This window comes from Leucoraja erinacea, chromosome 2 (genome assembly GCF_028641065.1).
Source record: "Leucoraja erinacea ecotype New England chromosome 2, Leri_hhj_1, whole genome shotgun sequence".
Lineage (NCBI taxonomy): Eukaryota > Metazoa > Chordata > Chondrichthyes > Rajiformes > Rajidae > Leucoraja > Leucoraja erinaceus.
In genome coordinates this window covers 97,429,142-97,445,611 of record NC_073378.1, presented here as the reverse complement: position 1 = coordinate 97,445,611, position 16,470 = coordinate 97,429,142, and the positions used below count along the sequence as shown (strand labels likewise).

General features: G+C 44.5%; 1 protein-coding gene across 1 annotated transcript in view; it reads left to right on the top strand.

The window, feature by feature from the left end:
* Window positions 1–16,266, top strand: part of LOC129712977 (leucine-rich repeat-containing protein 72) — a 28,293-nt gene extending 12,027 nt beyond the window's left edge. Inside the window, exons 8-11 of the mRNA XM_055661807.1 lie at window positions 6,159–6,188; window positions 11,543–11,570; window positions 14,367–14,396; window positions 15,481–16,266. Of these exons, the coding sequence (XP_055517782.1) occupies window positions 6,159–6,188; window positions 11,543–11,570; window positions 14,367–14,396; window positions 15,481–15,634 (242 nt within the window). The 3' untranslated portion in view covers window positions 15,635–16,266. The remainder of the gene's footprint in view (window positions 1–6,158; window positions 6,189–11,542; window positions 11,571–14,366; window positions 14,397–15,480) is intronic.
* Window positions 16,267–16,470: the final 204 nt, after the last annotated feature.

Genomic DNA, 16,470 nt, shown 5'->3' with positions numbered 1-16,470 from the left:
TTATTGTGGTGGTGATGCTGGTCATGTTGGCTTCCTCCAAAACGCTGATGTTGGTGCGTTTGTCCTCCCAGCTGATCCTCAGAATCCTTCGTAAGGATCTTTGTTGGTATTGTTCCAAAGCTCTCAGGTGCCTGCTGTTGGTGGTCCATGACTCGGCTCCATACAACAGGGTGGAGAGGACAACGGCTCTGTAGACCAGCAGTTTTGTTTGAGCCTTCAGGTCTTGGTCTTCAAAGACTCTTTTCCTGAGTCTGGCGTAGGCTCTGCTGGCACGACTCAGGCGATGGTTGATCTCAGAGTCGATGTCAGCTTTTGAGGAAAGAATGCTGCCAAGGTAGGGGAAGTGGTCAACATTTTCAAGTGTGGTGTCGTCCACTTGTATAGTGGGCTGGGTACATGGCTGGTTGGGTGGAGGTTGATGTAGGGCCTGAGTCTTCTTCATATTTAAGGCTAGACCCAAGGCTCTGTATGCCTTGGCAAAGGCATTCAGGATGGCGTGGACGTCTCCTGCAGAGTGTGCTGCAATGGCGGAGTCGTCCGCGCACTGAAGCTCCATGATGACGGTGTTACTGACTTTGCTCTTGGCATTCAACCTATTAAGGTTGAAGAGCCCACCGTCAGTTCTGTAGAGGATTGGGATCCTCTGTAGCAACTCTTCACCAATGAGGTGAAGTATGGCAGCAATGAAGACAACAAACAGGGTGGGTGCGATGATGCATCCCTGTTTGACCTCCGTTTCCACAGTGAAGGGCTCAGACCCGCAGTTGCTGAGCACTGTGACCGACATGCCATCATGTAGAATTCTCAATATTCTGATGTACTTGTCGTGACAACAGTACCTGATAGTATGCTCCAAAGAGCCTGGCGGTCTACTGAGTCAAAACCCATTGTTAGGTCCATGAAAGCCATGTACAAAGGCTGCCTTTGTTCACGCTTTTATTCCTGGAGTTGGCGTGCTGTGAATATCATATCTGCTGTACCTCTGGATGGGCGGAAGCCACACTGTGATTCTGGGAGTACCTCCGCAGACAGTAATAGAGGTCGGTTTGTGAGGACACGAGCTAAGACTTTGCCTGTTGTTGACAGGAACGAGATGCCCCTGTAGTTTCCACATTCAGCCTTGTCCCCCTTCTTGACAAGAGTCACTATTCCTGAGTTCTGAGGGAAGTTCTTTTTCCCAGAACTTGAGGAGTAGGGCGTGGATGTGGTACAGGAACTCCAGTCCACCTTCCTTTAAGATCTCAGCTGAGATCCCATCTGAACTGGTGGCCTTGTTGTTCTTAAGACTCTTGATGGCATCTGGAACCTCTGTCATAGTGGGAGGCTCTTCCATGTCTTCTCTGATGGGACTCTGCGGGATGCGGTGGGTAATGTCTGGTTCAGTTGTGCTGTCACGGTTGAGGAGTTCCTGGAAGTGCTCTTTCCATCGGGCGTTAATGGACTCATTGCCTTCAGCAGTTCTTGTCCGTCTTTTGAGCGCAGGGCTGTTAGGGCATGGTAACTTCGACCATAGATGGCCTTAGTAGCACTGAAAATGCCTCTGGTGTCACCCGAGTCTGCCAGTCTCTGGATTTCCAGAGCCTTATCTGTCCACCAAGAGTTCTTAATCTCCCTCACCCGGCTCTGGACATCCGCCTTGGCTCTGGAGTGAGCCGCTCTTTTAGCCATGCAGGTTACATCATTTTGCCAGGCACAGAAGGCTTTCCTTTTCTTGGAGGGGCTGTTCTATCTCTGTGTCATTCTCGTCAAACCAGTCCTGGTGTTTTCTGGACTTGCACCAAGGATGTTTTTACAGGTATGAAGGATGGTGGATTTGAGCGGCTCCAGTGCCCTTCAATATCATCAGGATATTCCTGTTGGAGGCTTTTCCCAAGAGAAGCCTGAAATCGCTGCTTGCTGGCAACTTCCTCCAGGCGTTCAAGATTCAGCCTTGGCCAGATCTGCTTCGTTTGAATCCTCCTCTTCCTCTTGACTTTGATGGACATCATGGAGCGGACGAGGCGATGATCTGTCCAGCAGTCATCTGCATCCAAACATTTCCACTAGATGCAACCTGTCATTATGAAAGCTACTTTATTAGTATTAGTTGATGTTATTTTATAGTAACACCAGTCAAATATTTCCTTTTATTCATTATTGCTAGATTTGTGGTTCTTTCCAGGAAATTAAAATTAACAGTTTATTTTGTATAACTTTGTGCTACAGTTTTAAATTAACAAGCCCAAATTATAAATGTTGTGTAGAAATGACTGAATATTGTTGAGTCAAAGCACCAATGCCACCGGACACTTATTAATAATACATAACGAGATTTTACAATCCAAGAGATGTGGTAAATAGCTTTAGCTGTTCTGCATCAGTAGGAATATTAATGCTATGGGACAAATAATCAGTGAGTAACTCATGTACAGTAGCTAGAAAAGTTGAATTCCATTCAATAAAATGTATTCTCAATTGCAGCTGACCAAAGAGAGTCAGTTGTTTTGAAGATGGTATTCCCATGACCAAACAGTAGCTTCAGGACTTGGACTGAGAAACCACAGAAGAACAGCAGATAACAACAAATCAGGGTGGTGCATTACTCGTGGAGAACTTGATTTTTGTGTTTCAACAACAGCCTGATCTTGCTCTTGATAGCTGCAAAATGCTGTTAATGTAAACTCATTGAATCGCTGTATAGGTTGTTGCCATAGCATCCTCTGTGCACTTAAGGCAGAGAGCGATTAATGAACTGAGGTAGACCATGTTTTCCTTAAATGGTACAGAAGTATACACGGATCCTAGAAAGTGGATATGTCATCCTCTCAATAGACAATAGGTGCAGGGATAGGCCATTCGGCCCTTCGAGCCCGCACCATTCACTGTGATCATGGCTAGTCATCCACAATCAGTATCCCATTCCTGTCTTCTCCCCATATCCCTTGACTCCACTGTCTTTAAGAGCTCTATCCAACTCTCTCTTGGAAGCATCCAGAGAATTAGCCTCCACTGCCTTCTGAGGCAGAGAATTCCACAGATTCACAACTCTCTGGGTGGAAAGGTTTTTCCTCATCACCGTCCTAAATGGCCTACCCCTTATTCATAAACTGTGGCCCCTGGTTCTGCACTCCCCCAACATCGGGAACATGCTTCCTGCCTCTAGCGTTTCCAAACCTATAATAATCTTATATGTTTCAATAAGATTCCCTCTCATCCTTCTGAACTCCAGTATGTACATGCCCAGTCGCTCCATTCTTTCAACATATGACAGTCCCGCCATCCCAGGAATTAATCTTGTGAACCTATATTGCACTCCCTCAATAGCAAGATTCCTCAAATTTGGAGACCAAAACTGCACACAATACTACAGGTGTAGTCTCACCAGGGCCCTGTCCAACTGCAGAAGGACCTCTTTGTTCCTATACTCAGCTCTTCTTGTTATGAAGGCCAACATGCCATTAGCTTTGTTCATTACCTGCTGTACCTGCATGCTTACTTTCAGTGACTGATGTACAAGGCCACCCAGATCTCATTGTACTTCCCCTTTTCCTAACTTGACACCATTCAGATAATAATCTGCCTACCTGTTCTTGCCACCAAAGTGGATAACCTAAAATATATCCACATTAAACTGCATCTACCATGCATTTGCCCACTCACCCAACTTGTCCAAGTCATCCTGCATCCTCATAGCATCCTCCTTACAGTTCACACTGTCACACTGCTTTGTGTCATCTGCAAATTTGCCAATGTTACTTTTAATCCCTTTATCTAGATCATTAATGTATACTAGACCTGCTCCCCCAAAGTGTGGTTGCGGGGGAGGGGGGGGGGGGGGAGGCATGCGGTGTCACACACACTAACTACCCCCCCGCAAACACGCTAACTACCCCCGAGATATTATATTAATATTATTAATTTGCTCCTTTTACCCCATAACCGCCCTATCCACTGACGCATAGCCCCCAACTCGCAGGCGCGTCTAGAGAGGGGGGGGGGGGGGGGTGGGGCAGGGGGGGTGGACAGAAGAGATGGACAGAGAGAGAATGGGGAGGGAGGAGGACAGAAGAGGGGGGGGGGGGAGAGAGAGGGAGGAGAGAGAGAGAGGGGGGGGGAGGGGAGGAAGGAGGGGGGGGAGGGTGGGTGGGGAGGGGGGAGGGAGGGAAGGGGGAGGGGGGGGGGTGAGAGAGATGGGAGGACAGAGAGGGTGGGGAGCAGAGAGGGGGGGGAGAGGGGGGGGGGAGAGAGGAGAGGGGGAGAGGGGGGGGGGAAGGAGGGGGAGGGAGGGGGAGGGGGGGGATGGGGTGGAGGGAGGGGAGGAGGGTAGGGGAGGGGGGAGGGAGGGGGAAGGGGGGATAGGGAGGGGAAGGGTGGGGAGGGCAGGGGGGTGGGTAGAGGAAATGGGGAGAGAGGGAGGGGGAGAGGGAGGGGGGGGGGGAGAGAGAGAGAGAGAGAGAGAGAGGAGAGAGGAGAGAGGGAAGGAGGGGGCGTGAGAGAGAGAGAGAGGGAGAGAGCGAAAGCGAAATGCAACCGTGCGTCACACGTTCAGAATGTTCTGGAGATGAAGCGTGCGCGTTTCATGCACGAAAGCTGTCGGCAGCTCTATGGAATTCAGGGGAGCAGCCTGCTGCGTCACACACACTAGTCACCCCCCCCCCCCCCCCCCCCCTCAGTCGGCCCGCCTCCTGCCCAGCTGATTAGTGAGTATGATGTCGGGACCAGCCCCACACAACTCCATACGCCTCCGCGGTTCGAATTGGGACCGGCCCTGCGTAGCCGTATGCCTCAAGCGACCATGTTTGGTCATGCTAGACGCATGCAATCGCATGCTGGTGGGACAGGCCCTTTATGCCCCGCGCGACATTAACTGCCGCCGCCATGTTCAAGCTGGTATCTCTGGTGACCGGCTGTGACCTCCGGTGACCTCCCGATCTGCAGAGAATCTTGAGAAGGGGGGGTTAGAGTGAGCGGGCGGGCGTGGGAGCTGCGGGAGGCGTGGCACGAGCGTACTTGGAACGGGTGGGGGGGTTAGTGGAGGAGAGCTGGGCTGCCAAATGAAGAGAGAGAGAGAAGCGGCTTGGATTGGTCGGCATGTGGGCATTGTGACATCAGCAGCTGGTAAGAGCCGTTTAGATTTTTTTTTTAAATAGTTTGTGATCAATTTTACTCAAAATCTGGGGAAATAATTGACCAAGGAGTGGATATGCGAATGTAAAAGTAGAATCGCTAGCGAAATGGTAAAAATCTCGGCGTTTTTGCGTTTGGTTTTCGCGGAATAACGAATCACTGGCAAAATCAAAGGCAAAATCAAAATGACATACACCCACACACACACAGAGTTTTAAAAGTATATAGATATGATTGTAAATAGCTGCGGTCCCAGCGCCAAGCCTTGCAGTACCCCACTAGTCACTGCCTGCCATTCTGAAAGGGACCCGTTAATCCCTAATCTTTGTTTCCTGTCTGCCAACCAATTTTCTATCCATGTCAGTACCCTACATCCCAATACCATGTGCTCTAAGTTTTCGCACTAATATATGTGGAACCTTATCAAATGCTTTCTGAAAATCCAGGTACACTACATCCACTGGCTCTCCCTTGTCCATTTTCCTAGTTTCATCCTCAAAAAATTCCAGAAGATTAGTCAAGCATGATTTGCCCTTCGTAAATCCATGCTGACTCGGAGCGATCCTGTTACTGCTAACCAAATGTGCCGCTATTTCATCTTTTATAATTGAATCCAGCATCTTCCCCACCCTTGCTTCATATAGTCAATCAGTTAATCTCATTTGTTTTCTCATTTTTCTTCTGCTGTTCGGCCATTAGGTTCAGACCCAGATCAAGACTAAAACTAGCTTTGGAATGAATTAGACTGATGGATCTCAAAACAGTTTGAATAGGTGCTAGTAGTTCTGTTCTTTTGATGGTTATTCGGACACAAATAATTTGTGGATTAATTATTTTAAAAATGTGTTTCTTTTTGTCAACAATAAAACTCTGCAAGATCTGAAAAAGATTAGTATTTTTGAGTAAAATTAAAAATTTGATTATTCAAAACTAAAATGATAGCCATTGTAAAATCAGTCTTGAAATCACTATTATTTAAATCGTAATATTTGGGTGCTACAACCTGCGTAAACTATTAATCAATCCTACCAGTCATTATCTCTCTATTTCAGGTTGGATGTCAGCAGTTCCTCGCGGGAAAGGTAAGCATATTATTATTCCCATTCTGGGGCAAATAATTGTGAAGGTCTTGCTAAAATTGCCTTCTTGAAAATGGCTTGCTGAGTCCCTCTAGTGAAAATAAGGAATATAAGGAATAATCAGCTCAGCTGATTTCAGCATCGACCACTTTTTAGGGCATTAGTTAATACAATGTCAAATCATGGCACTTTGCTACACATATTTGTGTTAGTTTTTGTTAGCACTGTGATATATTCTAAGATTCAGTTTTGTTAGTGGAGCACTCTTGATGACTGAGTGGGATATAACATTGCTAGAGCATTTTTCAGCTATCCAAAATTCCTCCCTGATCAAACAATGCAGAGTTCTGTGCAGTGTTTTTTTACCAAAAGAATGACACTTCAATCCTTTAAAAGTAACAGATATTAGTTTTAAATCTCACTAGTCGAAATTTAATTTTATATTCATGGCCCAAAATTGAAATGGATAATAATGTAATCCTGCACAATGCACACTTTCAAACTGAGCCCGTTTTAAAGTGCTTAGTTATAAAGCTAATTTGATTTTGCAATTACTTTGAACAGTGTTTATTCCCAGTGCAAATAAGAATTTTACTTCGGAGTCACGTGAGTGACTACGTGAAGAACCCCGCCAGGACGTATGCATGTCATATCGCTACACGCATTGCAACAAGTCACAGCAAGGGGGAACGACGTTCCCCTAGCGGCAAAATTTGAAAACCAGGAACAGCAGGTAAGGAGACTCTGCGTTCCAGAATTTGAAAGTCGGGAACAGCAGGTAAGAAGACTCTGCGTTCCTTCCACTCACCTTTTAGGTGGAAACATGGACCGGATCCATGAAGGCTGCGGGAAAACTGGCGGGGGAGAACCGCGGAGTCGTGGGCAACCGGCAGCAGCAGCATAAGGCACGCTAAACTCCCGTAATGGGAAAAGCTGTGCCCGACTTTCGCTCCCGACTCGCTCCCGCACCGGGCCCGGCGGGAGAGGGAAGCAAAAAAAAATGTTTCCCCGCGCTGGGTTTTTTCCACAGGAGGGGAAGCTGGACAAAGTGGTGTCCACAAATGCTGCTAGTGAAGCTGGCTGGGGAGGACCACGGAGTCGCGGGCAACCGGCAGCAGCAACCAAAGGCACGTTAATCTCCCGTAATGGGAAGAGCTGTGCCCGACTTTCGCTCCCGACTCACTCCCGCGGGAGAGGGAAGCAAAACTAATGTTCCCTGCGCTGGTTTCACAGGGGGGGGGAAGCGGACAAAATAGTGTCCACATGTGCTGCTAGGAAGCTGGCTGGGGAAGACCGCAAAGTTGCGGGAGCCAGCAGCAGCTGAAGGCACAAGCCCCGTAAGGGATCAGCTGTGCCGACTTTTGGTCCCGCGCCAGCCAGAACACCACGGCCGGGCGGGAGACTATTCAAATGGGGCTGTTGACTTTTTGACAAGTCAATAACGGCAGCAGATGGGGTGGAACGACGCTCACCCGTAGCAACGATTTTAACCTGGATCTGCAGGTAAGAGCTGCGGTCTTTTTTGCATTTCCATGCTGATTGCAGGTGCAGAAACAAAGCTAGTGGGCTAGATGGGATCAGCTGTGCCAGATGTCCTCCACACCAGCCATATCCACTCCACGGAAGGACAGTAAGGACAAAGCTGGAGAAGGAGGACCGTGGAGCAGCGGGCAACCAGCAGCAGCCAGCAGCACTCGGATCACCGATAGTGGGATCAGCTGTGCCCGATGTCGCCTCTGCACCGGCCAGATCCACATGGCCGGGCGGAAAGGCTAGACACAAAACAAACAAGGTCGTAGACTCAGAGGAGTCCGACATTGAACAACCGCGGGCGGCCAGCGCCCAAGAGCGCTGGAGCCGGAAGAAGCGGTGTATGGAGCTTTGCTCCAACGTGACAGACTCCGGGAGATGGAGTCGGGTCACTGTGGGCCCTATGATAAAACCACAGCAGTACCTCTTGAAGGGCTGCACAGTGCTTCTACCTCATCAGAGGGGAGCACTGCGGGTCAGTTCTGGGCTGACCTGGAAGAGGGGTCCGCAGAAGAAAAGACAAGTGTGCAGGGGGTGCAGGAACAAGAGAACCTACTGGAACCCACTACGGCCAACGACAGCACCCCCACGCACCCACCAGCAGAACTGGTGAAAGCTCGAAGGACCGGTACCCAAAACATGAGTCTTTTTAGGCCATGGCCCAGGCCGGCCTTCTTGGAAGATGCGGGGACCTCCAACGCCAACCAAACCAAAAATCCAGACCCCAGCGCTACAACAGCAGCGAAGAACCTACAAAAAGTAAACCTGCCACTGGTAACTATGGAGGTAGGTGGGTCTGGTTCCCTACAATATACAGTGGGCACGGAGATTGGGTGGAGATTACACTCTTTTCTGAATGCATGGAGCATGATAACAACCGATCCTTACATCTTAAGCAGTATCCAGGGATATACAACAGAGTTTATACACAAGTACAGCCCTCCAGCTCAACATATACTGAACTGAATGTTCGTGCCTTCTGATAAAGGAAAATCAAAAGCGCAAGCTGAACTGAAGTGGCTTCACATAAAAGGTGTAATTGAGAAAACTCAACACGAACCATTAGAATTCGTGCCCAATATATTTATCAAAAACAAAATAGATGATGGTCATCGCATCATCATAGATCTGACAAAATAGATACCTTTGTTACTGCTTAACAATTAATTTCCAAAGGTTACTTCAATGGCTAGCATCGATTTAAAAGATGCTTACTATTCAGTGCCTATAACGAGGTGACCACGGATGTTACTTAAAATTCAACTGGATGGGACAACTCTGACAGTATAAAGCACTGCCAAATGGGTTATCATCAGCCCAGGCTGTTCACAAAAAAATTGAAACCAGCCCTAGCGTTTCTACGGAAACGTACACACATAGTCATGGCAATTATGGGCAAAACTTTGGAATTGGCCAAACAAACTGTAACAGCCACAAAAAAAGTTATTTGGAAAACTGGGATTCATTTTTCATCCAGTTAAATCTAAACTAACGCCTTCCACTACCATGGACTACCTGGGGTTTCACCATTGACTCAGTTCACATGTCGGTGGCTCTGCCTAAGGGAAAGGCTAGAGATTTAATAGAGGCTTGCAATAACCTCACTGACATCAGCAAACCATCCACCAGATTGGTAGCTAAAGTAATTGGCATAATGATGGTTGCCTTTCCAGCCACACAATTTGGGCCTCTACATTACCAAAACATACAGAGAGCTAAATACAAGCACTCTAAATTATGCAGGTCACTTTGACAGATCTGTGAAACTACCAATCAAGCTAAAATGGAACTAAAATGGTGAATAGATAACATCTGGCCTTGTACCAATCCAAGCATTGTCAGTAACCCTTCCATGGTACTACAAACTGATGCCAGTGCACTTGGGTGCGGAGCCACCAATACCATACCACGTGGTAGCATACATTAACCACAGGGTGGAAACAAATCGACATCATGTGACAATCTGGCTATACAAATTGGCAATGGTGTATCCAGAGAGATATCCAGAGGGATATCAGCCACTTACCTACTAGGAAGACTAAATTCAGTGGCAGACACCAGGTCACGCAAATTTAATGTAAACACCAAATGGATGTTGAATAAAATAGTATTTGCTGATATCACAGCAAAATATGGAACACCAGATATCGATTTATTCGCATCCAGACTTAACCACCAGTTATCAAATTATGTTACATGGGAACCGGACCCTGGGGCAGTGACGACAGATGCATTTTCGCTGCATTGGGGTGGGGGGAGATTGTTTATTTACGCATTCCCTCCTTTCCTGCCTCATCAGTCGGGTATTAAGAAAATACAACAAGACTCTGCATCTGGTATTGGTAGTACCCGATTGGCCCACACAACCATGGTTCCCAGTGGTATCAAACATGGTATCAGACATGAACATCCCGCCTGTTCTGGAATATCTGGCAGGCCTCCACTATGATGAGGAGCTCAGTTACAGTGCCATCAACTGCGCCAGAAGTGCCCTATCGACTTACCTATGGCAGGGGACAGACCATTACACTGTTGGGACTCACCCACTGGTACAAAACCTATGAGGGGAACCAGATACTCCCAAATATGGGATGTGAGAATAATCCTGAAGATGCTCAGGAATTGGTCTCCAGCAACAATTCTGTCCCTACACAGACTGACATTAAAACAGTCATGCTAATGGTATTGGTCACGGCACAGAGGATACAGTCACTGCAAAAACTAGACTGGACAACATGACTTCCTCAACAGAAAATGTGACGTTTCATATTTATGAGATAGTAAGCAGAACAGAAAAGGGATCAGCAGGCCTCAATATACAATTAGGTCATACCCGACAGATGACCGTCTGTGTATAATAAGACATCGTCGTTATACATGGAGAAAATGAATATCCTAAGAGGCAATGAAAAGGCACATTTTGGTCAGCCACTAGCAACCACACCAAGAGTGACGGTCCAGACCATCTCAAGATGGCTGAAACAGGTGCTAATACAGGCTGGGGTGGATACTAATTTTAAAAATCTCTTTCCATGAGGGCTGCAGCTACATCGGCAGCAATACAGTTGGATGTACCAATGGACCAAATCCTCAAGTCAGCAGGATGGTCTGAAGGGGAAAACATTCCAATTATTTTATAATAAACCAGTAATGAAACCTGGAACGTTTGCAGAAACAATTTAAGTTCTGTAAATTAATTTAAACCCATAAAAAGGGGTTATAAATTTGTGTTAAAAATTTTTATGATTTCAATGTCGAATTCATGTCCAAATTATGTTAACACAATTCCTCCCACAGTCAAGGCAGACGTGATGCATGGACTCGTTTCCACGGCATGAAATCACAGAGCTTTAAAATCTTCACGTAGTCATTCACGTGACTCCGAAGTAAAATAGTAAGATTAAACGAGAACTTACCAGTTTGAAGTTTGATCTGTATTTTATGAGGAGTTACGATGAGGGATTACGTGCCCTCCGCTCCCGCCCTGATCATATACTTAACTGGCATCCCTTCTCTAATCTTACTATGTTTAGTCATTAGAGTTATCTGTGATTTCACACCGCTGCTTTGAAGAATGACACGCATGCGTCCTGGCGTGGTTCTTCACGTAATCCCTCACTGTATCTCCTCATAAAATACAGATCAAACTTCAAACTGGTAAGCTTTCGTTTAATCTTACTATTATGTGTTCAAATTTCAGGCAGTGCTTTGTTCCTTACTTTCAAAAAGAGTCTTTGTACTTTAGAGATTAAACAATGTGAAAAGAGCATGAAACCTCTTGCTCCACTAGTCTACCTAATATAAAAACTATATTTATTTTGTTTCAGGTATTCTCAAGAAAACAAAAAAGATCATGTTAGTATCCCTCTTAATTTACATTAAGAACATGCTTATAACATCAACATTCATGAAATGGTGTGAAAGCACATGTAGTTATGAAATAAGTTCAGATTCTTCTTCTCTGGTATTGGAAGACATTAAGACACTAAAGTATTGATTCGTACTAGTTCTGTACTTTATATGTTTTCTCTGTTAAAATTAATCCCAATGCAAATTATAGCCACACAAAACCTCATGGATTCTTTATTGAATGCAAGGTTTAATTACCTAAAATATGCAGCCTCTTTCTATAAGAATAGCAATGAATAGCAAATTCGCTTGGGCAGCTTACAACCCAGCGGTATGGATATTAACTTCTCGAACTTCAAGTAACCCTTACTTTCCCACTCTCTCCATCCCTCCCCCATCCTATTTCTCTGACCAATACATTTAGTTTTGGTTACCTGGTCATTTGGAGTCAAGTCTATGCCCCTGTCCCACGTAGGAAACCTGAACGGAAACCTCTGGCGACTTTGCGCCCCACCCAAGGTTTCCGTGCGGTTCCCGGGGGTTGCAGGTGGTTGCCGGAGGTTGCAGGTAGTGGAACCAGGTAGGGAGACTGACAAAAAGCTCATGGAACCTCCAGGAACCGCACGGAAACCTTGGAAAGTCTCCAGAGGTTTCCGTTCAGGTTTCCTAAGTGTGACAGGGGTTTAAGAAAATCCCAGACACATACTATCCTTAACCCAACTGATTCATTAGTCATCTATTCTGCTTAATTTGAGTTTCTTAACTAGAGTTAAAAATAACCCCAGAAAATATAGTCGGTGTAATTGGAATTTTGTCGTTTTATTATAATTAATTGCTCATCAATGAGCATTTTTAGATAATCTTCAGGAAATTTGTATTGGCAGTTTACTTACTATGTACTTTTTAAAAATCTATTCTTTCCCTCAACAGGTTTATTGTAGGTTTAGAAATATATAATTTGCAAACAATTGCATAGAATCTGCAGTACAGGCCATTCAAATAATTTGGTCCATGGCAGCGACCATGCTTCATATGAACTTTCTTCCCATTTTCACGTTATTATTCCAAAGTATCCATGGACTCAATTATACAACACAGAAACGGTCCTTCAGCCCACTATGTCCATGCTGACCTTTTCGCTCATTTACACTAATCCATTTGCCTGCCTTATGGTTGTGTCCTTTTATACCTTGCCTATAACTGTTTGACTAAATGCCTCTTATACATATAGTGATCATATTTGATTCCCTCATCTCCTCTGGCAGTGAGTTCCAGCTTTATGCTTGACCAACTTCTCCAATGCATTTATTTCTATTGCCTCAAGTGTTCCACACAATAATGTTTTCTACAGTCAAGTCATGCTGAATAATACTTTTCCTCGGAATTCCTTATTTGATTTATTTTGGATTTATGATCCCTAATTGTGTACTCAGCCACAATTTGGTTGAACTAAAAAAAAACCTTAATTGAACCAAAAGCAAAATCCAAATATTTTAAGATTTTCCAGTTATAGAAGAGGCAGCAGAGCTGAACAAATTATGGTGCTGTTCAATCAAAAATATTTTATTAGGTGCTGGAATTGCGGCTGCAAAGCTTAAAATGGAATGGCTTGAATGAGGCTGTTGGTGTTAGATAGAGGAGTCCTAAACATTGTCCATATTGTATGTTGTGACGATATACCAGCGTTTGCTGCAGATTTTAGTAACACTTTGCAGCAATTTTTCCTTCGTGTAAGGACAAAATTTCATGATGGAAATCACTGGATTTGCTACGGAGCTTTTATGATGACTAGAATAGTCCGGTTTTTGCAGTAATTGTATTAAAATTTTGCCACAATGAAGTATTTGAGATATCCATGAAATTTCATGATGACTGAGTTGATAGAACAGTTTCTTCTATTAGCTCTTGTAATATGGGTGTCTCCAGCATCCCAAGGTGTTTTCTATTTGGAAGGGTAATTTAAGGATGTTGTAGCTATTTTAAGTAGGTTGTGTTATTTCCACCTAGTTAACCAGAAATATTATGTGCCAGGCTGTAGCAATTTTATTTTTTTATGTCTATGATATCTGGATGAAGACGTTACCAATGCCATACAATGCATGTGCATTCAACGTTTACCAGAAAGGTCAGACTGCATGCACTTGTAATTCCCTTCCCACCTACATATACAAGTGGAAGAGATACAGCTGATAATTTATTTTTAGCAACTGGTTAAAGTATTTACATTTGATTTTCTGTTTGCCCTTGGCAAAGTCCTGTGTTCAGTTCCACAAAGGTCAGAGTCCTTCCATAAAAAAAACAGGTCAATGCACTTAAGTAAAGTTGAGCTTATTACCGTGTACACATATGGTCACGTACAGGTGCAATGATCAAACTAATCGTAACATCATAACATATGATATCCCAGTGAAGAACAAAAATCAGCAAAATCTAAGGAGTATTCAAAATGAAATGATAAGCATAGTAAAATCAGCCTTAGAAATCACTTTTGTTTACATTTTATATGTTTCTATTTCCCTGCCACAGAGGGCAGTGGAGGCCAAATCACTGGATGGATTTACGAGAGAGTTAGATAGAGCTCAAGGGGCTAGTGGAATCAAAGGATATGGGGAGAAAGCAGGCACGGGTTATTGATTGAGGACAATCAGCCATGATTGCAATGAATGGCGGTGCTGGCTCGAAGGGCCGAATGGCCTCCTCCTGCACCTATTTTCTATGTTTCTATGTTTCTAAATCTTAATATTTAGATGTTACAAACTAAGTAAACAATTAATCCTACTAGTAATTACCTTTCTACTTTAGGGTGAATGTCAGCAGTTCCTCATCAGAAAGGTAAACATGTTATTATTCTGGGCAAATATCAGTAATGGCCTTGAGAAATTTGCCTTCCATTTTGATGCAATTTTTCTGGGAAAATGGCTTGCTGTTGAGTCCCTCTTGTGAAAAAAAGTGAATTCACCAAGAATAGCTGAATTCAGTCTGCAGTCTGAAGATGGGTCTCGACCCGAAATGTCACCCATTCCTTCTCTCCAGAGATGCTGCCTGTCCCGCTGAGTTAGCCCAACATTTTGTATCTCCGGTTTAAGCCAGCATTTGCAGTTCTTTCCGACAACATGGAAATATGATGTCGGGCCATTACAGAAACTAGATTGAGAGAAGTGTTAGACTAGCAGCTCAATGTTCCAAGATTTAGTTGATTCTGACATGATGCAAATGAGGCAGAAAGCTTCCTTGGTGCCAGAGGAGTAGATGAGACAGAATTTGTTAGGTGTGAATCTCCATATGACATTTTCTGCACCTATTTCTGCAGCTGATCTATATCCCACTGTATCTCTGACAGTCTTCCTCACTGTCTGCAACTCCTCCAATTTTGATGTTGTCAGCAAACTTACTCAATAACCCATCTACGTTTACTTCTAGGTCATTCATATATATCACAAACAGCAGTAGTCGCAGCACAGATCTGTGCAGAACTCCACTGGTCAAGATATCAACCTCTCATCACAACCCTCCGTCTTCTATGAATAAGACCGTTCCGAATCTATATTACCGAGTTATCGTGAATCCCGTACATCTTAATCTTCTGGAGAGGCCTACCATGAGCAAACTTATAAGCCTTCATAATATCCATGTATACAACATCCAATGTCCTATCTTCATCATTCTCCTTTGTCACCTCCTCAAAAAACTCAAGTTAGTGAGACACGACCAGCCAGATACAAAGCCGTGCTGGCTGTCCCAAATTAGCCCATTCTCTTCCAAATGGGAGTAAATGCTATCTCAAAGAATTCTTCCAATAGCTTCTCTACCACTGACGTGAGGCTCACTGGCATATAATTCCCGTGTTTATGTTGAATAATATGAATTTTTTTATTTTTTTTAATAAGGGTGATGTTTATTCAGCCTTCTGTTTCAGAGATATTTCAAAGATTGATGTTGTTCAACGAGTAAAGCAAAAATCAATGATGGAGCATTCCATTTTTGACTGGAGCAAAGTGCCCAATGCACAGCAGAAACGCCAGGGAGATGAACTGACAGTAACATCTCAGATCATTACTCAATTCAGATAACCGCGAGAATTTAAAGGGAAATTCCACAGTAAAAAAAACACACTGGATGTTTTAAAATAGCTTGTGTTCCAAAGAGAATAAATGACATAACCTTGAGCACGATTATTGCTACTGTTTGACTACCATCTGAACAATTAAATGACAATTTCCCCAAATTATCTCGACAATTAATTTGTGATTTTATTATTTTCCACTCTCTTGTATTGGCACATTCTTTTGTTCAACTGACTGCAGAATTTATGTGATTTTAGTCTAACATGTTTTTGTCTTGTCCTGGGAGTCTATGTGCCTGTGATGCTGTCGTGAGCAAGAGTTTCATTGCACTCTTACCTTATACACATAATCAACTGGACCTGATATTTATTTCCTGCAAAGTTACAAATTTTGTACTCTTCTTTGAAATAGATAACTAAATCAAGCACTTTCTGGTCAGATGATACTTTCAACACAAACTTTCTTACACTGCAATAGCTTTATATTGCAGGTGCACAACCTTTTATCCGAAAGCCTTGGGACCAGACACTTGTCGGATTTCGGACATTTTCGGATTTCCGAATGGAAGATTTTTAGCGTAGATTAGGTAGGTAGAGCGGGCGGCTTGAAAAGTCTGGAGCGACTGCCTCCTCCCCGGAGACCGGGGAATCATTGTAAATCATTGCATAAATGTTAGTCAGTTAGTTTGGAGGGATTTTATGTGGTGGTGGTGGTGGGTGGGTGGGTGAAGGGGGAAACTTTAATTCTTAGTCCCCTACCTGGTCGGCGACTCCCAACATCGCGGAGCTGGGGGCTCCGTCCGGCCGCGGGCAGCGCCGGTTGTAGCTCCGACCCCGGCAACT